The sequence below is a fragment of the Eulemur rufifrons genome, chromosome 3, assembly GCF_041146395.1.
Source record: "Eulemur rufifrons isolate Redbay chromosome 3, OSU_ERuf_1, whole genome shotgun sequence".
Classification (NCBI taxonomy): Eukaryota; Metazoa; Chordata; class Mammalia; order Primates; family Lemuridae; genus Eulemur; species Eulemur rufifrons.
Window position 1 is genome coordinate 24,846,753 of NC_090985.1, and position 23,952 is coordinate 24,870,704.

Below are 23,952 nucleotides of genomic sequence, written 5' to 3' on the forward strand. Positions count from 1 at the left end.
GGCCCCTGAGCCCGCCCCCGCCCGCGGCCGGAACGCGCCACTCACCAGGCGCCCGGCGGCGAGAGGACCGCTCGAGCCCGACATCGGAGCAGAACGCCGGAGCGGCAGCCGCCGGATCCGCAAGCCAGCCGACAAAGCCCGCACTGCCGCCCGCACGCCGCAGCCGGAAGTCGCCGAGGCCCCGCCCGAGGAACTTCCGGCGGCACTCTAAGAGGGCCGCTCCCCTTTTGGTGGTGTGGGCTTCCGGCCGAGCGGAACACGAGTGTGCTGGGAAGGCCCCAGGGTGTACGGCGGCGTGACCAAACGCCGCGGACTTAAGGGAAGCAGGCCTTGGACACTTGGTGGGGTTGGGAATCAGCGGTGAGGCCCGCCTGCAGCCCGAGACCAGCCTGCCAGATATTATGTGGGTCCTCTGCAGCCCTGAAAGAGCGTGGGAAAATGGCATGCTCTTTTGCGTGCTTTTCCCCTAAAGTGTAAACAGATGCAGAGATTTCATTTCCAGTGAGCTGTAAATACAGATATTCAGAAACAAAACCATTTCGTTGCCCTTGAGAAATGCAGAAGTCCAAAAGAATTTTACAAAAGATTAATAAAACAAAAAGTTGGTTCTTTGAAAAGATAAACAAAATTAACAGTTCTCTTGCTAAATCAACCAGAGACAGAAAAGAAAGGACCCTAAGAAGCTCAATCAGAAATGAAAAAGGAAATAGTACAACTGATACACAAAAGTACAAAATATCATCTCTGAATACTATAAAAATCTCTATAAACATAAACTTGAAAACATTGAGGAAATGGACAAATTCTTGGAAACACACAACTTCCCTAGGCTCAGTCAGGAAGAAATACGACTCTTGAACAGACCAATATCAAGTAATGATATTGAAGCAGCAATAGAAAATCTTTTTTCTCTGTTTTTCTTTTCTTTTCTTCTCCTTTTTTTATTTTTTATTTTTTATTTTTTTGAGACAGACTCTCACTCTGTTGCTTGGGCTCAAGTACCATGGTATCAGCCTAGCTCACAGGAACCACAATCTCCTAGCCTCAAGCAACCATCCTGCCTCAGGCTCACAAGTAGATGGGACTACAGGTGCGTACCACCGTGCCCAGCTAATTTTTTCTGTTTGGTAGAGACAGGGTCTCGCTCTTGCTCAGGCTGGTCTTGAACTCCTGACCTCAGGTGATCCTCCCACCTCGGCCTCCCAGAGTGCTAGGATTACAGGCATGAGTCGCCATACCAGGCCAGCAATAAAAACTTTTCCAACAAAAATAAGTCCCAGAGCAGATGGTTTCACAGCAGAATTTTACCAGATCTACAAAGAAGAACTGGTACCTATACTGCAGAAATTATTTCATAACATTGAGAAGGAAGAAATCCTCCCCAACTCATTCTACAAAGCTATTATCACCTTGATACCAAAGCCAGGAAAGGACACAACAAAAAAGAAAACTACAGACTTATATCTGTTATGAATATAGATGCAAACATTCTCAATAAAATCCTAGTAAGCTGAATTCAGATGCACATCAAAAAAATAATCGATCACAACCAGGTGGTCTTCATCCCAGAGATACAAGGATGGCTCAACATACACAAATCTATAAATGTGATTCAACACATAAATAGAAGCAAAAACAAAGACCATATGATCCTCTCAATAGATGTAGAAAAAGCATTTGACAAAATTCAGCATCGTTTTATGATAAAAACTCTTGGCCGGGCGTGGTGGCTCATGCCTGTAATCCTAGCACTCTGGGAGGCCGAGGTGGGCGGATCGTTTGAGCTCAGGAGTTCGAGACCAGCCTGAGCAAGAGCGAGACCCCACCTCTACTAAAAATAGAAAGAAATTATATGGACAGCTAAAAATATATATAGAAAAAAATTAGCCGGGCATGGTGGCGCATGCCTGTAGTCCCAGCTACTTGGGAGGCTGAGACAGGAGGATCGCTTGAGCTCAGGAGTTTGAGGTTGCTGTGAGCTAGGCTGACGCCACGGCACTCACTCTAGCCTGGGCAACAGAGTGAGACTCTGTCTCAAAAAAAAAAAAAAAAAAAAAAAAAAAAAAAAACTCTTAACAAAATAGGCATAGATGGAACATACCTCAAAATTAAAAGCCATATATGACAAACCCACAGCCAACATCATACTGAACAGAGAAAAATTGCGAGCATTCCCACTTAGAACTGGAACCAGAAAAAGTTGCCCACCGTCGCCACTTCTATTCAACATAGTGCTGGAAGTCCTAGCCAGAGAAATCAGGCAAGAAAAGGAAATCAAGGATATCCAAATGGGGAAAGAAGAGGTCAAATTAACACTCTTTGCTGATGATATGATTTTATATCTAGAAAACCCCAACGATTCTGCCAACAGACTTCTGGAATTGATAAATAAATTCAGCAAAGTCTCAGGGTACAAAATCAATGTATACAAATTGGTAGCATTCCTATACTCCAACAACAGTCAAGCTGAGAATCAAATCAAAGACTCAATACATTTCACAATAGCAACAAAGAAAATAAAATATTTAGGAATATATTTAAGTAAGGTGATGAAAAACCTCTATGGTGATAACTACAAAACACTGCAGGCCTGGCGCGGTGGCTCACGCCTGTAATCCTAGCACTCTGGGAGGCCGAGGTGGGCGGATCGTTTGAGCTCAGGAGTTCGAGACCAGCCTGAGCAAGAGCGAGACCCCATCTCTACTAAAAATAGAAAGAAATTATATGGACAGCTAAAAATATATATAGAAAAAATTAGCCGGGCATGGTGGTGCATGCCTGTAGTCCCAGCTACTCGGGAGGCTGAGACAAGAGGATCCCTTGAGCTCAGGAGTCTGAGGTTGCTGTGAGCTAGGCTGACGCCACGGCACTCACTCTAGCCTGGGCAACAGAGTGAGACTCTGTCTCAAAAAAAAAAAAAAAAAAAAAAACACTGCAGAAGGAAATTGCAGAGGATGTAAACAAATGGAAAAAATATATCATGCTCATGGATCTACAGAATCAACATTCTTAAAATGTCTGTACTACCCAGAGCAATTTACAGAGTCAATGCAATTCCCATTAAAATAACAACATCATGTCTCGCAGATCTGGAAAAAATAATTCTATGTTTTATATGGAACCAGAGAAGACCCCATATAGCCAAAGCAACCTTAAGCAAAAAGAACAAATTGGGAGGCATCAATTTACCAGACTTCAAGCTATACTACACGCCTATAGTAACCAAAGCAACGTGGTATTGGCACAAGAACAGAGACATAGACCAATGTATTGGAACAGAAAACCCAGATATAAAACCATCATCATATTGCCATTTGAGCTTTGACAAAACAGATAAAAACATACACTGGGGAAAAGAATCCTTATTCAATAAATGGGTCTGCAAAAATTGGGTAGCCACATGTAGAAGACTGAAACAGGATCCGCACCTCTCACCACTTGCAAAAATTAATTCATGATGGATAACAGACTTAAACCTAGGGCATGAAACTAGAAGCAAATTCTAGAAGAAAATGTTGGAAAAACTCTTATAGACATCGGCCTAGGCAAAGAATTTATGAAGACCTCCAAAGCAATCACAGCAATAGCAAAAATAAATAAATGGGACCTAATCAAATTAAAAAGCTTCTGCACAGCCAAGGAAACAATCACTAGAGCAAAAAAACAACCTACAAAAGGAGAGAAAATATTTGCATGCTATACATCTGATAAAGGGCTGATAACCAGAATCTACAAAGAACTCAGGCAATTCAGCAAGAAACTTTTAAAAAGAAGCTAGACTAATGGCCAAGAAACATATGAAAAAATGCTCAACATCTGTAATAATCAGAGAAATGCGAATCAAAACCACAATGAGATATCACCTAACTCCAGTGAGAATGGCTTTTATCAAAAGGCCATTTAACAAATGCTGATGTGGAGGAGAGATAGGAACACTCAGACACTGCTGGTGGGACTGCAAACTAGTACAACCTCTATGGAAAGCAATATGGAGATACTTCAAAGAGCTAAAAGTAGAACTACCATTTGATCCAGCAATTCCACTCCTGGGTATTTACCCAAAGGAAAAAAAGACATTTTATTAAAAAGACACCTGCACCCGAATGTTTATAGCACCACAATTCACAATCCCAAAGATGTGGAAACAAACTAAGTGCCCATCAATACATGAGTGGATTAATAAAATGTGTTATATGGATATCATGGAATACTACTCAGACATTTAAAAAATGGTGAATAATACCTCTTGAATTAACCTGGATGGACTGGAGACCATTATTCTAAGTGAAGTATCACAAGAATGGAAAAACAAACACCACATGTATTCACCATTAAATTGGAACTAATTGATGAACACTTATGTACACATATGGAAATAACACTCATTGGAAATCAAACAGGTGAGGGGGGAGGAGGGAATGGGTAAATTCACACCTAATGGGTACAATAACTTTGACTCAAACTGTAAAAAAGCAATTTATGTAACCAAAATTTTTGTAACCCTATAATCTGAAATAAAAATAATTAAATAAAAATAAATTTAAAAATGACAGAAGAAAAATAGAAACCAGGCTCCCGTACTTATTACCAATGTAACCCTGGGAAAATTGCTCACACCTTGGTTTCTTCCATTTCAAAATGGAGATAAAAGAATTACTGTAAGAATTTAAAGAAAGAGTGCACATATAAATGCATATAACGGGACCTGATACTTTGCTATTGCTAACACTACTATTTAACAAATGACTGAATTGCCCAAATATGCATTTATTTTTTTTTCTTGAGACAGAGTCTCCCTTTGTTGCCTGGGTTAGAGTGCTGTGGCATCAGCAACCTCAAACTCCTGAGCTCAAGCCTCAGCCTCTCAAGTAGCTGGGACTAAAGGCGTGTGCCACCATGCCCGGCTAACTTTTTTCTATTTTTACTAGAGACGGCGTCTCACTCTTGCTCAGGCTGGTATAGAACTCCTGACCTCAAGCGATCCTCCCGGCTCGGCCTCCCAGAGTGCTGGGATTACAGGCGTGAGCCACCAAGCCCAGCCATTTATATATCTTCTTTGGAGAAATATCTATTCAAGTTCTTTGCGTTATTTATTTATTTATTTATTTATTTTGAGATAGGGTCTCACTCTGTCACCCAGGCTGATATGCAGTGGTGTCATCATAACTCACTGCAGCCTCAAACTCCTGGGCTCAAGTGATCCTCCTGCCTCAGCCTCCCAAGTAGCTGGGATTACAGGTGCGCACTACCATGCCCAGCTGATGTTCTTATTGTCTTTATAGAGACAGGATCTTGCCATGTTGCTCAGGCTGGTCTCAAACTCCTGGCCTCAAGCAATCCTCCCTCCTCAGCCTCCCAAAGTGCTAGGATTGTAGGTGTGAGCCACAGCACCAGGCCCCAATTTTCAACTGGGCTGTTTGTCTTTTGTTGTTGATTTGTAAAAGTTCTTTATATGTTCTGGATACTAGGTGCTTATCATATAAATGACTTGCAACTATCTTACCCCATTATGTGGGTTGTCTTTACTTTTTTCTTTTTTTTTTTTTCAGAGACAGGGCCTCACTTTGTCACTCAGGCTGAAGTGCAGTGGTGCAATAATAGCTCTCTGAACCCTTGCACCCTTGAATGCCTGGGCTCAAGCGAGTAGGTGGGACTATGGACACACACCACCACACCTGGATAATTTGTATTATTTTTTTGTAGAGATGGGACCTCACTATGTTGCCTAGGCTGGACTTGAACTTCTGATCTCAAGTCATACTACTGCCTCAGCCTCCCAAAGTGTTAGGATTACAGGCATGAGCCACGGCAACGGCCCTTTTCATTTTCTTAATAGTGCCTTTTGATGCACAAAACATTTTAGTTTTTATAAAGTTCAATTTATCTATTTTTTTTTGTTGTCATGGTTGCTTGTTTTTGATGTCACACCTTAGAAACCATTGCCAAACCACATTATCCCTGTTTTCTTCTAAGAGTTTTAAAGTTTTAGTTCTTGCATTTATGTGGGAACAAGAATTACTCTATTTCAGATGCTAACCCCAAGTCTGGGAATGCTTCTAAGATGTCTACTTGATGTGTTACTCTTTATATAGAAACATCTATTCCCTGTAAGTTTTGCCTTTTCTCCAAAACAACTCTTGATACTGTGCAGAAATCACAGGCTGTGATGCATTCTCTCAGCCACCTGCACATTTCTTCCAGAGCATGTAGCACATAGACTTTTTCCCCCCAAGATATATGCCCTGGTGTTGAGCCTAAGAATATTGAGTTATAGAAATGCCCCCTGTATTTGTGGAGACAAGATTTGATTTCAGAAGTCAAATAAGGCTTTGCCTTAAAGAAAAAATAAATGTGTTAGTTCAAAAGCTGCCTCGTCTCAGGAGGGCGTCTCGCTGGTCAGTAGAAGCTGCACTTCAAAGAGACAGCTGCAAACTGGGCCTTTGGTTCTCACCTGTTTTGAAAGACAAGGCAGGCCTTTCCCTTAGAACCAAAAGGTTGCCGGAGCTGACAGGTAGACCCCCGGAGATGAGAGCTGATGAGATAGATATGCTAATGTCCAAGCGGGGCCCAGATAGAACCATGAACCATGCAGTTAACGTAATTAACACAAAGCACAGCCCATATTGACTTCTGGGATCATCTCTGTCTCCAAGAACACAATCACCGGAGCCAAGATGTCTCTGTTTGTTGCTAAAGTAATAGCCTTATCTTAAAACTCAGAAGTTTGCCCCAAGATGATTTTATAACTCATTGTTCCCCTAATTAGAGCTAGTTAAAGGATCTGTAGTAGCCTTTTAGGAGACTTTGACCCTAAAGCAAACTGCCTGTTAGTATGCAAATCCCATTGCCCTTGGCAACGGGGAGCCTGTATGTACCCTATAAAATACCTGTGTGGAGTTTCAGTCGGGGATATATTTTATGCAGGTAAAATATATCCATCCGGATACCCTCCTTTATCTATTTTCATAAACTTTTACTTTATAAACTTTATCTTTGGCTCTGTGTATTATTATTGCCATTACTTTATTTTTTATTTATTTCTGTTTCCTACTATATTTTTCATCCTTTGCGATGACCCCTGCCTGAGAGACCTGATCGGAAGAAAAAACCTCTTTGCAGGGAGCGTAGCTAACTCCCCACACCCTGGGTCTGGAAGGTTGTGGTACATAGATCTACCTGTCTTGCAGCTGCCCCAAACCATGCTTCCGTCTGTAAGTTCCCTCTACTAAGTCACCCTTTATTGACAAACTGGATTTGGCTGCTTCCTTCTTTGGTTTCTCTGTTCCTTTGGCATTTGGGGCCTCTGCATATAAAGTCCTTTCACAGAACAATTTAGATCTTTGATCCATTTTTAGTTATTTTTGGTATATGATGAGGAAGGGGTCCAACTTCATTTTTTTTTTTTTTTTTGCATGTGGTTGGCTATGCAGTTGTCCTAGCACCATTTGTTGAAAATATTATTCTTTCCCCTTTGAATGGTCTTGGCACCCTTGTTGAAAATCAACTTACCATAGATGTATGGGTTTATTTCTGGACTCTCAGTTCTATTTCATTTGTCTATATGTCTGTTCTTTGGCCAGTGTACTACCACCTATTTTGGTTACTGTAGCTTTGTAGTATGTTTGGAAATTCAAGAAAAGTGAGTCTTCCTACTGTGTTCTTCTTTTTCAAGATTATTCTATCTATTCTACAATTCCATATGAATTTCAGGATTGGCTTTTCCATTTGTGCAAAAAAGGCCACTGGAATTTTGACAGGAATTGTACTGAATTTGTAGATTGCTTTGGGCAGTATTGCTATCTGAGAAAACTGTTCCTCTACTCACAACACTTCTGACACCAAATATGTGGGGATTTTTCCTGTATGTCAACCAATTCTCTGTGGACACCAACTGAGTGTCCAACAATGTAATTCAATTCTGACACTAACTACCCAGAATCAGTGAAGACCCCACAGGTTAAGGGCTCAGTCCCACAAGACTGCCCTCATTTCCGATGCCAGTCACAAGTCTGGGCCTCCCATACTCCTGACAGATCAGCTATAGATGAAGGGTTCCCACAACCCCTTCCTCGAGTTCAATAATTTGCTAGAATGGCTCACAGAACTCAGGAAGGCATTTCACTTACATTTACTGGTTTATTATAACGATACAACTCAGAACAGCCAAATGGAAGAGATGCATAAGGCAAGGTACGGGGGAGTGGAAGGAGGCGAGAGGGAGAGGGACAGGGGAGGGCATCAAAGATCACTAATCACCGATTACTATAATAGATATAATAACGAAAAAGTTTGAAGTGTTGTGAGAACCACCAAAATGTGATACAGAGACACGAAGTGAGCCCATGCTTTTGGAAGTGTTGATGGACTTGCTCCATGCAGGGAAGCCACATTCAATTTGTATAAAAAAATGCAGCATCTGCAAAGTACAAAAGGGAATTGCAATAAAAATGCTTGTATTTAGACAGAAGGTATGCGAGCTTTGTGGGAACTCTTTTGCCTGAGACGCACAAGCGTTAGAGGCGAGGCTGTCACCGGCCTCCCGAGTTAGAAGGACAACGCTCTGGAGTAGGCAGTTGTCCAGAGGGGTGCTCACCTGGCTGTGGGGGGATCGCAGGCCCCCCCCCCCCACAGGAGAGAGGGTAGGAGCAGGTCACAGTTCATGAGACATGAATAGCAAAGGATCAGTGCGAAAGGCTGAGAAGGTGGAGCAGGGGCCCTGAGAGACGCAGACAGTGGCTTGCCACGGCCACCCACTGTGACCCAGCACCAAGACCCAGTACCAACGCAGACAGAGGCGGCTCCCTGGTCGCGTGACGCTACAGAGTGATTTCATGGCAGAGCCTCAGCAGCCTCAGCGACCTCATCAGGGTGGTTGTATACATTTGCAGTCTAGGTGCCCCTAAACGTGGCCTGAATTAATGAAAGTAGGGAATGACATCATGTGCATTTAGGGGCAAAAATTTGGGAAAATTTGTGTTGAGAGGGGAACCCAGAGGCAGCTGAGCCTGGAAGGGAGTCTTTCTGACGTCAACGTCCTCACCCTCTTGCCGACCGTGGCCTCGCGGCGGTGGCCTGGGTGAATGGGCCCCTTACTGGGAACACTGCTTCTGTGGCCAGGCCCCAAGGCCGCCTCTCCCGGGGCTCCCCACCGGCGTCTTGGGTCGGTATCCCTCCTTCCATTCGCTAAAGGGTAGCTCCGGAGGCGAAGGTCGTAGCTCCTCCCCGTGGGACAAAAGCCGCCTGAGAATGCCTGGGCCGCAGGACGCCGGGGGCTGCCAGTGGTACGCTGTCCCTCATCCCCTCTTCTCCCACTCCCTACCATTCTCAGCAGGGCCTCGGCCAGCCCCCGGCCGGGCTACAGCTGTCCTGGCCACAGAGCTGCCTCCAGGCTTGCCCGGCGGGAGACTCCATTTCTCAGGCGAATGCGCAGCCGCGGACCCCATTTCCCAGAAGCTCCCGGGATGCGCCGGCGCACCTCGAGGACACCATTTCCCTTTCCCAGCGTGCCGCTGGAGGGCCCCGCCCCGCCCCGCCCCACCCCCCTCTACCTGGCGCGACGTGGGGCCGGAGACTCACCGGGCACGGAAGTAGCTGTCAGGGCCCGGGGCAGGTGGGGCACGGCACAGGTGAGATGTGGCACCAAACACCGAGGGACCCGCCCCCCGGGGGGCGCTGCATGGCATTCCGGTGCTCCGCGAGAGCCAGGGAAGGCTGTGGGCGTCCGGGATCCGGGGTGCGTGGGCGGAACCTGGGCCGTGGGCTGGGGCCTAGCCTCCGGGGTTCTCCCCGCGGGCTGCCCGCCTGGTTGGGAGCCGCGGGATGTGTAGGCAGGGCGCCCTCCCGTAGGGACTGGCCTTGGGGCCTTGCAGTGGGGCCAGAGCGGTCCTGGCGGAGCCCGAGCAGATTTCCGGCTCCCAAGATAGGACCTTGGAAGGTGGCGGCGCCCAGGGTCCGTCTGGTTCTGAGCCAGTGGTGCGATCTGCGCAGGAGGAAATCAGGCTCGAGAGGGCCTGTCCCTAGTATATGGGCTTTGGCTGGGAGCATCCCTAAATATCTGCGCCAGGAGTCCCCAGCCCTAGGGTTCACTGTCTCCCCTCTTGTCAGCCAGAAGGAAGTAGAATGTACTTTTTATGAGCCCGGTGGTGGTTGTGGTTTGGGACCAGCTGCTCTGGGCTGAATGGTAGCCTCAAGGCCCCTGTGGAGCTCTAGGCAGAGGGCTTCCTGGGGAATAGGGCTGGGAGGAGGGGTGACTCAGCTGGGTCTGGCTGGGTCTGTCTGGACCTGTAGACCATGTCCCCTCCTTGGGGGGGGGGGGGTGTCTCACCCTGTGCTAGTTGCCCCTGGAAAATGGGGCTTCACAGGATGGGAGCATCATGGCCTCAGCCTCACACCATTTGGCACTACAGGTGCAGCCAACATGGGTGAGCCCCAGGGGTCCATGCGGATCCTAGTGACAGGGGGCTCTGGGCTGGTGGGCAGAGCCATCCAGAAGGTGGTAGCAGATGGGGCAGGCCTGCCTGGAGAAGACTGGGTGTTTGTCTCCTCCAAGGACGCCGATCTCACGTGAGTGAGTCCATCCCCGGAGCACTTCTCCTCCCCATGCCCCCTTCGGAATAAAGAGCTCCAGGCTGGGCCTGTCCCTGAGCTGGCAGTAGCCACATGTCTGGGCCCTCCCTGCCAGGTAGCTGACCTGGCCTGGGTGTGCTCAGCTGTGCTGCTAGGCAAACACCTCCCATCCCTTCCTGAAAGCCCACACTCTCACACAGCTGGCACTGGACTTGGCCACTTTCCCTTTTGGCTGCCCTTCCTACCATGGCCCCATCCTAGGGTGCTGGTTCCCTCAGGCCTCCAAGTGGCTCCTGACAGCCCGGCTTCCCCCAGGGATGCAGCACAGACCCAAGCCCTGTTTCAGAAGGTCCGACCCACGCATGTCATCCATCTTGCTGCAATGGTGGGGGGCCTTTTCCGGAATATCAAATACAATCTGGACTTCTGGGTAAGTTGGGGTTGGGCGGCAAGCGCTGGGAGCCAGGGACTCAGGTTCTGGGGACTTCCTGGTGGGCTTCCCACTTTTATAAGTTCATGTTCCCACCCCAGAAAGTCCCTAAGGATCAGAGCTGGGCACAGCCTGGTGCGGCAGCCCCTGAGGGGCCCCCAGTTGCCTACACTTAGTGCTGTGGGCAGGGGAGCATGCAGGTGGGCCTGGGATCATTATGCCCAGTAGGAAGTACCCTGGAGCTGACCCACAGTGTTGGGAGCTGAAAGAAGCCAGAGTTTACAGTGCAGCTTGGGTGGGTTCCTGGCCCCTGAGCCCTCTGCGCCTCCAGAGCCTCCATTCCCAGGACTGTGCTGGTCCAGCTCCCCTGAGCCAGGTCCCCCACAGACTCTGGAGTGCAGGGGTATGAACTGGGCTTGTGTATCTGTGGTGTGTGCCCTGGGGCGGCATGGTGTCAGGGCCTTGTCCCTGCTAGCTGTGCCCCTAAGGGTTGGCCCTGCCTGTTTCTGAGGGGCAGCACCTTGCCCTGGCTGGCCTGTACCAGGCCCTGGGGCCAGCAGAGGATCAGACCAGATTCTGCCCAGGAGCCCTGTCACCCCAGAGCCTTCCCTCTGTCTGTCTCAGCCTTCCCATCAGACTCCCTGGCCACCACCTCTCCCCTCTCCCAAGTCCAAACGCCCTGGCCATCTTATAGAAGGGGCAGTGGGCCTTGGGCAGGGATAGGGCAGGCCATGGCTTCACTGCTACTGGGCAGTCGAACCAGGTGTGAGCTTCTCCAGGATGGAGTAGTGGGGGGCCCTTCTCCCCATATAGGAGCCTCTACCCCCTGGGCCCTTTCCCTATGCTCCACTACCTACTGTGCCCTGGGCAGCCACTGGGTAGGCCCTGCCCTGAGCTGGGGTGTGTGGTTCTCTCCTCCACTCCCAGGAAGGCAGGGCTGGTCCCTCCTACAGCCTTGGCAGGGGGAGGCAGTGGTTTCTGTAAGGGCAGCTGGATGCTCTGCCTTGTCCCAGCAGCAGTTAACACAAGCAGGCTCGGGTACTATCTGAGGGACCAGGATGTATCCCCACTTCTGGTTCCTTACCTGGAGGAGCAGGTCAGGGCTGGAGTCCTGCTGGAGGGCCTGATCTCCCCTCCACACGTCTGCAGAGAAAGAACGTGCACATCAACGACAACGTCCTGCACTCGGCCTTCGAGGTGGGCGCCCGAAAGGTGGTGTCCTGCCTGTCCACCTGTATCTTCCCTGACAAGACCACCTACCCTATTGATGAGACTATGGTGAGGGGGCGGGGCCTGAATAGGGTGCGGGGCTGGGAAGCTGTGTGGGCGGGGCCATGAAGTGGCAGCCTTGGTGCCTCTCCTGCTCCCCAGATCCACAACGGGCCGCCCCACAACAGCAATTTTGGGTACTCCTATGCCAAGAGGATGATCGACGTACAGAACAGGTCCTCCTTGCACATCTTGCCAAGGCGTAGCCTGGAGTGGGGAAGAGGGCTCAAACTCTGCGGGGTGGGTGGGGCCGGCTGGGGAACCAGCGTGGGATCTTGCGGCCTTTTGTCTTTCCATCTCTAAGAGGCCAGCGGTGGGGAGGAGTGTGGTTGATGGTCCCAGGATGAGGGAGGAGACACTGTGTCTCTGCAGGGCCTACTTCCAGCAGCATGGCTGCACCTTCACTGCCGTCATCCCCACCAACGTCTTCGGGCCTCATGATAACTTCAACATCGAGGATGGCCACGTGCTGCCCGGCCTCATCCACAAGGTGCACCTGGCCAAGAGTGAGTGCCCGGCCACCCAGCACATATCCAGCCCAGATCACCCACTAATGGGATCCCTGGGGCTCAGCTGGGGAGGAAGTGGCCCCGAGCCTTCTGACACCTGCCCTTCCCCTGCACCTGCAGGTAGTGGCTCAGCCCTGACGGTGTGGGGCACAGGCAAGCCGAGGAGGCAGTTCATATACTCGCTGGTTTGTATAGGAGGGCACAGCTCTCCACCCAGAAAGTCTGCCCCATGAGCTCTGAGCCTGTGCCTGCTGGGCTTTGGGGGAGGCGGTGGCAGCGGGAGCCTGGGAACAGGTGAAGGTCTGGACAGAGACCCTAGAGGAGTGATCTCTGGTCCCCGCAGTGTCCCTGTGGGTTCCTGCCCAACAGGAGTCACTGAGTGCGGCTCTGAGGAAGGACTGCCCAAAGGAGGGACCCCGTCTCCAGGCTGATCCCTGGCTGTGTCCCCCTGAGCAGGGACAGCAGTGTGGATTCCCCAGCAGGGGCATCTGGGAGAGGAGACCTGTGGCCCCATTTGGCCACACCTTGTGGTCTCTGACCCTCACTGTCTGACCTCCAGGACCTGGCCCAGCTCTTTATCTGGGTCCTGCGGGAGTACAGTGAGGTGGACCCCATCATCCTGTCAGGTGGGCAGCCCCCAGCTCCCCTTCCTCCACTGTGGGAAGGACCTATGTCTGTCCTGGGAGGCTGGCTGAGGGGTGGCAGCAGGAATACTCATGGGGGATTGGGTGGCAGCCCTGGAGGAAGCCTGACCTGGCTGTGGGCCCTTCACTCCCCACAGTGGGTGAGGAGGACGAGGTTTCCATCCAGGAGGCAGCTGAGGCTGTGGTGGAGGCCATGGACTTCCATGGGGAAGTCACTGTATCCTCTGGTTCCAGCGATGGGGGTTTAGGTGAGGGCACAATGGGTGTGCTCAGGGGACCCCTCTGTGTGGGAGCCTCCTGTGTGGGAACACCTGGCAGCAGGAGATGGGTCTGCTGTCCTTTCCCCCAGGCCCCCATGGGGAAAGACAGGTTCAGGGTTGGCTGGGGTTGGGGGTGCAGGTGCTCCTTGTGCTGTGGCCTTGACCAAGGTGCCTAGTTTGATACAACCAAGTCAGACGGGCAGTTTAAGAAGACAGCCAGTAACAGAAAGCTGCGGGCCTACCTGCCTGACTTCAGGTTCACGCCATTCAAGCAGGGTGAGCTCCTGCCCCTCCCGCAGTCACACCTAGTTCTCCTGGCCTGCCCTGGCCCCTCCTTAGTGGCTTTGGCCCCCCACTGTCCTTTCCTACCTGTGTTCCCTGTAGCGGGTGGGGTAGGGATGGGATGCCCCACGGGTTTGGTCTCTAGGCCTCCCCATCAGAGCCTGTGCTGCCTAGGAGGCACAACACTGAAGCTCAGAGGGGGTGACTTCCCTGTGTCCCTGGCCCCCACCCTCCCACCTCCTCCCAAGAGGGTCATTGTGGCCCTGGCCCTCCTCTGCAGCTGTGAAGGAGACCTGTGCTTGGTTCACTGACAACTACGAGCAGGCCCGGAAGTGAAGCCAAGTGGTGGGAGCAGGTGCCTGTGGACACTCCGCTGGAGAGAGCCCAGTGGCTGCCACCCCCGACCCTGCCAGGAGCTAAGGGTACTGCCTGGCAACGTGGGCCCATGTTCCACCTTGCCCTGTGGCTCTAGGCAGCTGCCAGCAGGGCTCATTCCTATCTGTCTCAGGGAAACCAAGGCTGGGGCAGGCCCAGTACTTTGCTCCCCACACTGGTTCCTGGTCCTGAGTGTGTCCACTCTGATCCTGCTCTCCCACTCCTGTGGAGCTAATAAAGTACATTTTCACAGGCCTGGCCTCAGCAGCTCTGTGCCAAGCTGTGCTCTGTGCCCAGGCACTGCCCCTCAGCCTGGCCAGCCCCAGGGCCCACCGTCCCCTTGTTTGCTGTGCAGCCGAGAGCTGCTGGGCCGGGGTGGCCAACTGTGCCTGGGTTGGATATTGGCAGAGGCTGGAGAGCAAGAAGGTGTGTGTGGTCAGGAAGCAGCAGGCAGCCACAGTGAGATGAACATGGGCTGTCAGTTTGATGAGGACATGTGGGGCACGGCACACCTCCCACAGTCCCAGTCCCCCTGCTGCAGCCATGCAGGCCTGAATAACCTGAGCTCCTCCAGCTTCCCTGCCTTGGCCCCAAGGACTTGAGGTAAAGAGGCTGGCCTAGGTGTGGACAGGCCGAGTGGGGCAAACAGAATGGGTCCGAGGGAAGGCTGAGGGGTGGGTGGCTCAGGCTTCTTTGGGGCTCCAGCAGAGCTGGGCCAACCCCGGCCCCTCATCTCCCCGACTCTCAGGCAGCAACCTGGGTGTGAGCTCTGCCTGACCTTGTCCTGTGGAGAGTGACAGGTGGTATACAGGAGGGTCTGCTGGGCAGGCCAGCTCCAACCTCCAGGGAGGTGACATCATTGGCCACCCCATTCTCAGCAGGGAGACAGCAAAGTCCGGAAAGATTGACTGACAGGTACCCCTGCCTGTCCTGGTAGCGCTGGGGTAGGGACCAGGAGTGCCTGGCTGCAGAGCCCCTGCTAACTCACTGCCTTCCTCAGCACGTGGCAGAGGGAGCCCCCAGGACCCAGGCACCTGCCCTGGCTCCGGGCTCAACCTTGGGTCCACCTCTTCTCAGGGTACCCTCCCTCCTGGGTGCCCTTTGCCATCTTCACTCAGAAGGTACTTTCTTCTGACTGCAGATTGTACCTGCCATGTTCATTTCTTCCCGTGCTTATCAGGCAATATTGGTATGTCTTCCCTGTACCAGGCACAAAGTTCAGACCTGTGTCTGCCACATGTCCCTGCACCCAGCTGACCTCTCATTGCATATGTGTCTCTCTGGCAAGCCAAGGTGTTCATCCTTCAGACCCCCCTGGAGGCTGCCCCTTGGGTCAAGGCCTCGCCACCTTTTAGGTATCAGCTGAGGTGGCGCTTACTCTGAAAAGACTTCCGTGGATGTACCCTTCAGCCCCTCACTGAGCATCCACCCTGCCCTGTCATGATTGCCTGTTTGTCTGGAAACTCCTGGGAGCCCCACTCCCCATCCCCACCAACCCCAAAGGACTTGTAGCTCCAGGATGTGGGTTAGCTCCTTTGCAGTGTGTTCCCCTGGCATCATCCCTTTGTAGATGAAGTCTCTGCATGTGTGGGGTTTCAGGGAAGGCCTCCTGGAGGGGGTGGCATCTTAGTTGGAGCTTGGATCAGCCAGGTGAGGGAAGGAGAGAAGGGAGCCCACCACCTCATGAGAGCAGAGAGGCACCTAAGACACAGCTGGCAGGACACACGTAGCGGTTAGGGTGTCACTGAAGGCTCCCAGCCAATGCGCAGAGGCCTGGCCTGACATGGGACAGGGAAGCTGTGCTACCCACAGCCAAGGGCCACCTGGGCATTGGGCCCGTAGGCTTTCTCCTAGCAGTGATGGCTCTGGGCAGTCAGTTGGCAACTCATTTACATTGTTTCAGTCCACCCAAGGCAACTGGATTTTGTCCTTATTTGTGATGACAAGGAGCTAGATGCTACAGGCCCCTGTCACAGCGTTGGTCCTTAGCCATCACTGTCCCTGGGGCCCTGGGAGAGCAAGGACCCTGCACCCACTCCAGGGAGTCTATGTGCAAAGAGAGCGGCAGGAGAAATAGCTACAACACGGAACACTGGTATAGAGCATCAGACCCTGCCGCTGAAACACACTGCCCACAGCCAGAAGGGCAGCCCTGAGCCTGCCCCCAGCCCCATCCTTACCCCTACAAAACCAAACCCATTCCTCCCTGTCATCCTCTTCCTGTGTGTCAGGGAAACTCCAGAGTGTCCCTGATTTCTCACTTTTCCTCAGCCTTCCAGCATATTCTACCCCTCAACCTCCATAAATATTTCCCAAATCCAGCTGCTTTTCACCACCTCCACTACCAACCTGTCCGCATCTCATGGGACAGCCACAGCCCCATCCAGCAGCCTCCCTTCAGGGATCTGGGCTCCTTGCAGGACAATCCATGGTGTCTCTGTCCTTCACCCTCCTGACATGGCCAGCTGGCCTTTCCGCATCCCCTCCTCCACTCCCAACCCCCATGCAACCTTCCCACCTCTCAAAAGCACAGGCTGGTTCTCTGCCCAGGCTGTTACCTGGTTGGTCCCTGCCTGAGAGCATACTATTATACTAAGCAGCTGGCGTCTGCCACTCCATGTGTTTTCCATTAAGTCTTTCAATTGTCACAACAACCGTGTGAGCTAGAAGCTCGAGCCCTCCCCATTTTACACCGGGAAAGGAAGGCAGAGTTGAGCAACCTGCGGTGGTGGGGGCCAGCACTGTTGGCCCCCACATCCACCACCCACGTTGCCTGGCCACATTACCCAAAGCAGCCTCCTGGACGCCTTCGCCCACCTCCCGCCCTGCCCTCCCCCGCCATCCACTTCAGAAGCATGACCACTCTCTGGGTGTCCTGTCTGTCTCCACAGCCGATGAGCAGGTCGCAGGGTGGGGGCATGGCCTCGCCCTGCACTGCTGTGTATCTTTCCCCAGCCCAGAGCAGGGCCCAGACGCTGCGGGTGCGCAACAAATACCGGCTGAACGAACGAGGAAGGTATTTCATTGTTGAAGAACTTAGAAAATGCCAAAAGATTTAGAAGGAAATAACACAGCAGATTTAAAATACAGACTGGGTGAAGAGTAAAAACCTGCATTCTTTGATCTTCACGCTGTATTTTTCCCCTGTCGATTAGAAATTACAGGCTCCCCCGCGCTCTGTCACAGTCGCCGTCAGTCTCTGAGATGGCTCAAGACCCACAAGAGAGCCAGGCCTCCACGGGAACCCCGGCCTCGGGAAGGGGGCACCGCAGGATCTCACCCGGGCGCAGCAGACCGCGGCCAGCTGGGTAGGGTCCTGCGGTCCGAGTCCGTCCGCCTGCGCGCGGAACCCCTGCCTGCCCTCTGGAGTCGGGGCTGACGCTCCCTAAGGGCGGCTCAGGTGCCTAACGACCACCCGGTGGCTTGCGGCGTCCCGCCAGGGTGCGCCACGTCCGGAAGCCGGGTCAGGTGGCTAGTTGCGGACTACCCCAGTACCCCCAAACCTTCCTCTTGGGAAAATCAAGACGCCCGCGTCCCGCCCCACGTCTTCTCTCAGCCAATGGGCGGTATAGCTTTGTCGAGCCAATGAGCAACGAGGGGGTGGGAACCACCGCCTTGCGAGCCAGTAGAGTGCGGACAGGAAAAGCCAGGGGCGGAGTGTGCGATCCTGACAGCCAATCAACAAGAAAAGAGGCAAGGCGGCGGTTTTTTTATTGGAGGGGCCTAGGGGGCGCGGTCTGTGGTTGGGCGGTGGCCGGGGCGGCAAGATGGCGGCGGCAGGGCCGACCCCGTTACGTGTGGGCTTCGTGGGCGCGGGCCGCATGGCGGAGGCAATCGCGCAGGGCCTCATCCGAGCAGGTGCGGCAGCGCGGGACCAGACCAGTGGGCTCCGCGAACATCTGGCCCGCGGCCTGGCTTGGGAGGCTCCCCGTGCGGGGAGTTCACCTGTTGGGGAGGGAGCGGGCGCATCGGACCCGTGAGGGTGCTGGCGGGGTTCCCCGAGCGCCCCAGCGCGGGACGCGAGGGCAGCATGGGTGTCAGAGGGCGAGCTGGTGGTTCCTCCACCAAAAGGGGGACAGGTGGAGCATGGACCCTGCGCCTCGGGACTCAGCTCCCCTGGGCACAGCCAGGAACACCTGTTTCTTACCTTTAGAATGTGGTTACTAGAAAGTAGCTGCGCGCGCGGGTGGCTCAAATGATAATCTCTTGAGTAGTGCTGGCTCGGTGCCACCAGCTATGGCCAACTTTCTGGCCTCCTGGCTTTGGTCAAGCTGAGCCTCTGATTTTTCTTTTTTTTTCCTATTTGTGCGTCAGCGCGACTTCTGATAGTGAGCAGCAGGGTTACTCTACCAGAAACCTTGGGTCTATGGATAGTTGGGGCCAGATAATTTGTCTTTGTGTTGTAGGATGTTTAGCATCCCTGGCCGCTCCTCACTAGATGCCAGTAGCACCCCCATGGTGTGACAGCCAAAATATCACCATTGACAAATGTCCCCTGGGTGGGGGCTGGAGGGAGGCAAAATCATCCCTGGTTGAGAACCACTGGTATACAGCAGGGGATATTGGTGCTACCCTAATGCTGCTCCACAGTATGTATTAATAGAAACCTTTATGTGTGGATTGTGGGTAGAGAGAGCTAGGTGACTTATGGCTGTGCATTCAGCTGTACTTCAAGGTCCAGAAAAGTAATAATCAGAAGATGGTTACTGCAAGTCTCAGGAGTTTTACCTCTAAAACCTGGCAGTGTCGTCTGCCTCCCAGGGCTGTACACATTAAATGAGATATATACGTCAAGTGTTTAGCCCAGTACCGGTGTGTGTGGCTGTCCCTGTCATTAACTGGCTGTGTTCAGGTTGTGATGTACATGTCTGTCTTCCTGTTCGACTATATAGAACTCTAACCCAGTCTCCCCACCCCTGTACTCCACAAAAGCAGATGATTTCTATCAAGTGGGCATCCATTTGGATGTTCCGGCACAGACTTGCCTGCTCTGGAGGAAGCTGGGCCCCCATTGAACCTTTTGTGGCCAATCAGCTACCTTTGTTCCCACCATGCCTCCCCAGGCCTGGTGTTCCCCCTGGGGTGCTGCTCCAGGCAGTCTTCCCTTCCCTGGGATCTGTGTCCCCACTGGATGAGGCAAGCTTCTGGCCTCCATCCCAGCGGCAAGCAGGTGGCAGTGACTTCCCCCTAGAATCGGTGGGTCTGATTGCTTGGTCCCAGGTGGATGGAGCATCCCTGCTTTTTGTTCTTGCAGAGTCTCAGGTTGGCAGGAGGCCAGGGATGGGCCAGGCTTGGCTGAGCCTGAGAGGCCAGGAGAGCTCCTCCCTCTCCTCCTGCCAGACCTCCTCATCAACGCCTTTGCCTTTGCTTTTCCAGGAAAAGTGGAAGCTCAGCACGTGCTGGCCAGTGCACCAACGGACAGGGGCCTCTGCCACTTCCGGGTGAGCAGAGGGCCCCGGCTCTTTCCAGAGTGGGGCTTCCCCTCAGGAGCCTGGGGTAGCTCTTGGCTCCTGTCTTGCTCAGAAACTTATCAGGGCTAGGGGAGTGTGTCCTATTTAGCTGAAGTTTGGAGATTGTTTGGGCTGGGCTAGGCTGCAGAAGGGGAGGTCAGAGGCCAGTGGGGAAGTCACGGTTATGGATGGCCAGGGAAAAAGTGTGTGTGTGTGTGTGTGTGTGTGTGCGCGTGTGTGCATGTGTGTGCTGGGGTGGTGGTTGTGGGCATTCTCTGGGGATAGAGGCCTTGGAGAGGTGCTGACGTGGGGGAGTGGGGGGGTGAGGGTGTAGACACTTGGCCACAAGAGGCCCCAAGACCCATGGAAACACAGGGTGGCCTCCAGCAGGAAGGGCTGTGGTGGGGGGGATGCCCCATTCATGCAGCCCCCTGGGTCCTGGTTCTGTTGTCTTCTGTGCAGGCTCTGGGTTGCCAGACCACCCATTCCAACCAGGAAGTGCTGCAGAGCTGCTCACTCATCATCTTTGCCACCAAGCCCCATGTCTTGCCAGCTGTTCTGGCAGAGGTGGCCCCTGTGGTCACTGCTAAGCACATCTTGGTGTCTTTGGCTGCTGGGGTCTCTCTGAGTGTCCTGGAGGAGGTGAGTGGCCCTCGGGAGTAAGCTCTTCTGGCCAGACTTAGGTGGCAGACGGCCTCCCAGCCAGCATGCAGAGGTAGTAGGTGGCCTACCTGGGTTAAGTGGCCAGGGTTAGGGTTCACTCCTGGTGCTGTGGCTGGGAGCCAGAGTCTGCAGTTAGCTGAGGTATATCTGCCTGGAGGCCGCAGGACCCAATTCCACAGGTTCCTTGATTCTGACCTTTCTCCGGCCAGCTGCTCCCCGCCAACGCACAGGTGCTGCGGGTCTCACCCAGCCTGCCTTGCGTGGTCCAGGAGGGGGCCATAGTGATGGCTCGAGGCCGCCATGCCGGGAACAGCGAGACCAAGCTCCTGCAGAACCTGCTGGAGGCCTGTGGGCAGTGCGAGGAGGTGCCTGAGGCCTACATAGACATCCACACTGGCCTCAGTGGCAGCGGAGTGGCCTTCGTGAGTGTTGTCCTCCCCAGCCCCCTCAGCCTTCTGCAAGGAGAGGCCCTCCCAAGCCCCTGTGATGGCCTCTGCCCTCAGGGTATAGCCCTGGGGCCTTGGGTGCTTGGTCTCTGGGCTGACTATGAGTTCTTGAGCTCTGTTCTCCCCTGGAACTTCATTGCCTTGGTGGTCCTTTGAGGGCAGCCCCATTACAGACCCCTGGGCTCAGGCCTTGGCCCTGGAATCTGTGGCTGGTGCCCTGAGCCTTTTCTAGGCTGGGGGAATGTTGGCTTTGACACTCTTCCCAACACTGCTGCTGTAGGTGTGCACGTTCTCTGAGGCCCTGGCCGAAGGCGCCATCAAGATGGGCATGCCCAGTGGCCTGGCCCACCGCATTGCTGCCCAGACCCTGCTGGTGAGTGAGGGTGGCCCTGGGGGAATGTCCGGAAAATCCAGGCCTGCACCACCTCCAGTGGGCAGGGAGGCAACAGGGCCAAGAGGAGGCAGGCCACAGTGTGGGGGCTGCTCTCCTCCCCTGAGTCGTCAGCCTCTCACGCTCTCCCCAGGGGACAGGCAAGATGCTGCTGCAACAGGGGCAGCACCCTGCCCAGCTGCGGACAGATGTATGCACACCGGGTGGCACCACCATCTATGGTCTTCACGCCCTGGAGCAGGGTGGGCTTCGAGCAGCCACCATGAGTGCTGTGGAGGCCGCCACCTGCCGGGCCAAGGAGCTCGGCAGAAAGTAGGCCCAGGCTCTGGATGAAGGCTGCCCGCCTCCTTGTCCACCTGTGCTGCCCCCAGTGCCCCCATCCCTTCCCCTCTCTTCCTCCTGCGTGTTTCATGCTGTTCCCTCACCCCAGAGGGAAATATAAGGCAATAGGACTTGAGAGGTTTGGGCTGGCTGGCCTCCTACCAGCACAGTAGCCTTCCCTTCCCCATGGGCAGAAGGCACCTGCCCTAGTGAGCCACCATGATGGCAGCATTGGTTCTGAGGGTCCCTAGAGATGGCCTCTTGGTCAAGTGCCCACATGGCCAGGCAGTTGGTCGAGGCCATGAGCGGAGCTGCTGGTTAAAGAAGAGCCAGCCCAGATACCTGGTCTGGAGCCCTGGCCCTTCTTTGGATTTCCCGATGGTTCAGCAGCTGCAGCCAAGCGAACTCCCTTGTCTCAGCTCTGGGGAGCACAGGACATATGGCATATGTACAAGGGACTCCCTCCCCCTCAGGGAAGCCAGGGGCCTTGGCCTGGTGCTAGACAGGGCTACCTGTGGGGAGCTAGAGCCCCACCTTGCCAGCCCCTGAGAAGAGAGGGGTTGTGTGCTTTTTCTCACCAAGGAGGAGGAGGAGCCTCACCCCTGGTGCCCCCACAGCCGAGCTGCATGGGGCTGGGCCTGCAGCAGTACAGGGGTAGCACCAGGTGGGCAATAGGTAGGTGGAGGGGGCTTGAGGTCTGGGAGGGTGGGCGCTGGCCAGCCAGAATGTAGACCACTTGCTTACCTGAGCCCAGGCTCCCTCTCTCTCCCAGACCCTACACTCCTGGCAAGTGGCCTGGTGGGGCTGGGCCTAACGACCCTCTCCTGGCTCAGGAGTCCAGGAGGTTCCTGTGACCTGGCCTGACCATGCTGCCCTCGGACTGTAGGAGTTGTCCCCTTAGCCTGTCCCTTAAGGGGCCAGCAGATCAGGAAAGCCAGGATCCGGGAAGAAGCAAGGCTGTGAGACTGGCAGCCTGGGTTCTGGGGCCTTTGGGTGCGGAGGGCCCAGCAACCCATCTCTGCTCCATCCCCACCCTCAAGACACACTTGGGCCTCATGAGACTGGGCCTTGAGGTTAGGAGGACGCTGTGCCATCTACCAGCTGGGTGACTTCGGACACATTAATCCCCGTCTGTGAAACTGGGCTGACAGAACCCATGCAACAGGAACAGCGTTTCTATCCCTCACACCCAGCTGCCTCTGTAGCCCTCTTCCCACCCCACTTACTCCCCCACAGACATGCAGCTATTGCCATCCCCCCAGCCTAGCAGGGGTCAGCCCCCATCCCTGAGCCTCCAGTCCCAGGGGACTCTGGCTCTCAGCCAGTAACTGCTTCATCTTCATCTGAGTCTGGCTCTGCCACTTGTCAGAAGAGTCAGCCTGAGTCAGCCTCACACCTGACTCCCTCATCTGTGCAATGGGAATAAATGCACTGTCTTAGAGCACCGACTGAGCTCGTATCCATTGGAGGTTGATGAAACCAAGAGCCCAAAACCCCATCTTAGCTGACACATGGGACCTTGGGCTCAGAGACATGTCAGCCAGTGGTGGTGCAGATGGTTTGGATGGCAGAGATTTCCCACCTTGGCTGCAGGTCACCATCGCCTGAGAGCTTTGTGAGGTTACAGAATTGCCAGCTTCCCCTGCACCCTGACCAGGCCTCCAGGGTCCTGTGTGCCAAGCCTGAGCGGGTTTGGGAGCCCAGGGTCTGGTGCAGGCTGCTCTGTGAGGGAACTCCTTGGGCAGCCCTGCCAAGAGCCACCTGCCTTCACACTGACGGAGCCCATCTGCAAGGAGAAATCACTGCTGAATTTGAGCCAACACCTGTCTTCCTAGGGGCCAGGGTGGGCTCAGCTTGGGAGGCAGAAGACACATACATCGTCCATTCCTGCCCTTGAGCAGGCCATTCCCTGAGCGAGGAGCTTTGGGGGAGCCCCAGGCCCAGCAGGTGATGGCCTGTGGCAAGGACAGATTCATTTAAGAGTTGCAGGCGGGGGCGTGGTGTCTCACGCCTGTAATCCTAGCTCTCTGGGAGGCCGAGGCGGGTGGATCCTTTGAGCTCAGTTCGAGACCAGCCTGAGCAAGAGCGAGACCCCGTCTCTACTAAAAAAAAAAATAGAAAGAAATTAGCTACACAACAACAACAACAAAATATATATATATATAAAATTAGCCAGGCATGGTGGCGCGTGCCTGTAGTCCCAGCTACTTGGGAGGCTGAGGCAGGAGGATCTCTTGAGTCCAGGAGTTTGAGGTTGCTGTGAGCTAGGCTGACGCCACGGCACTCTAGCCCGGGTAACAGAGTGAGACTCTGTCTCAAAAAAAAAAAAAAAAAAAATTAATAAAT

General features: G+C 53.4%; 2 protein-coding genes and 1 long non-coding RNA gene across 6 annotated transcripts; 2 read left to right on the plus strand and 1 right to left on the minus strand.

Annotated features, from left to right (window-relative positions):
• Positions 1-8,142: 8,142 nt before the first annotated feature.
• On the minus strand, positions 8,143-9,447 carry LOC138381575 (uncharacterized). Its single transcript, XR_011233162.1, has 3 exons — positions 9,041-9,447; positions 8,781-8,910; positions 8,143-8,416 (listed from the first exon to the last, which is right to left on the minus strand). It is a non-coding gene; the product is annotated as an uncharacterized lncRNA (long non-coding RNA).
• Positions 9,448-9,570: 123 nt separating this feature from the next.
• Positions 9,571-14,590, plus strand: GFUS (GDP-L-fucose synthase). Of its 3 annotated transcripts, XM_069465897.1 has the most exons (11): positions 9,571-9,626; positions 10,407-10,563; positions 10,882-10,996; positions 12,146-12,274; positions 12,368-12,441; positions 12,638-12,771; positions 12,895-12,959; positions 13,334-13,400; positions 13,556-13,635; positions 13,855-13,954; positions 14,241-14,590. In XM_069465897.1, the coding sequence occupies exons 2-11, from the start codon at positions 10,418-10,420 to the stop codon at positions 14,294-14,296; spliced, it is 966 nt and encodes a 321-aa protein (XP_069321998.1). In that variant the 5' UTR covers positions 9,571-9,626; positions 10,407-10,417; the 3' UTR covers positions 14,297-14,590. The 3 variants fall into 3 exon arrangements, with proteins under 3 accessions (XP_069321998.1, XP_069322000.1, XP_069321999.1); XM_069465899.1 differs by lacking the exon at positions 9,571-9,626 and having other exon boundaries at positions 10,407-10,567; positions 10,890-10,996; XM_069465898.1 differs by lacking the exons at positions 9,571-9,626; positions 12,368-12,441.
• Positions 14,591-18,096: 3,506 nt separating this feature from the next.
• PYCR3 (pyrroline-5-carboxylate reductase 3) lies at positions 18,097-23,128 on the plus strand. Of its 2 annotated transcripts, none has more exons than XM_069465901.1 (6): positions 18,097-18,193; positions 19,712-19,776; positions 20,248-20,427; positions 20,658-20,870; positions 21,175-21,267; positions 21,419-23,127. In XM_069465901.1, exons 1-6 carry the CDS (start codon positions 18,103-18,105, stop codon positions 21,599-21,601), a joined length of 825 nt encoding a protein of 274 aa, XP_069322002.1. In that variant the 5' UTR covers positions 18,097-18,102; the 3' UTR covers positions 21,602-23,127. The 2 variants fall into 2 exon arrangements, with proteins under 2 accessions (XP_069322002.1, XP_069322001.1); XM_069465900.1 differs by having other exon boundaries at positions 18,102-18,193; positions 20,718-20,870; positions 21,419-23,128.
• Positions 23,129-23,952: the final 824 nt, after the last annotated feature.

Bases quoted from the DNA above. Each gene is read 5' to 3' on its own strand.
- GFUS (XM_069465897.1), top strand. From the start codon at position 10,418: ATGGGTGAGCCCCAGGGGTCCATGCGGATCCTAGTGACAGGGGGCTCT. The intron at 10,997-12,145 runs GTAAGTTGGGGT...ACACGTCTGCAG, and splicing joins AATACAATCTGGACTTCTGG to AGAAAGAACGTGCACATCAA. The intron at 12,275-12,367 runs GTGAGGGGGCGG...CCTGCTCCCCAG, and splicing joins ACCCTATTGATGAGACTATG to ATCCACAACGGGCCGCCCCA.
- PYCR3 (XM_069465901.1), top strand. From the start codon at position 18,103: ATGGCGGCGGCAGGGCCGACCCCGTTACGTGTGGGCTTCGTGGGCGCG. The intron at 18,194-19,711 runs GTGCGGCAGCGC...TTGCTTTTCCAG, and splicing joins GCAGGGCCTCATCCGAGCAG to GAAAAGTGGAAGCTCAGCAC. The intron at 21,268-21,418 runs GTGAGTGAGGGT...CGCTCTCCCCAG, and splicing joins TTGCTGCCCAGACCCTGCTG to GGGACAGGCAAGATGCTGCT.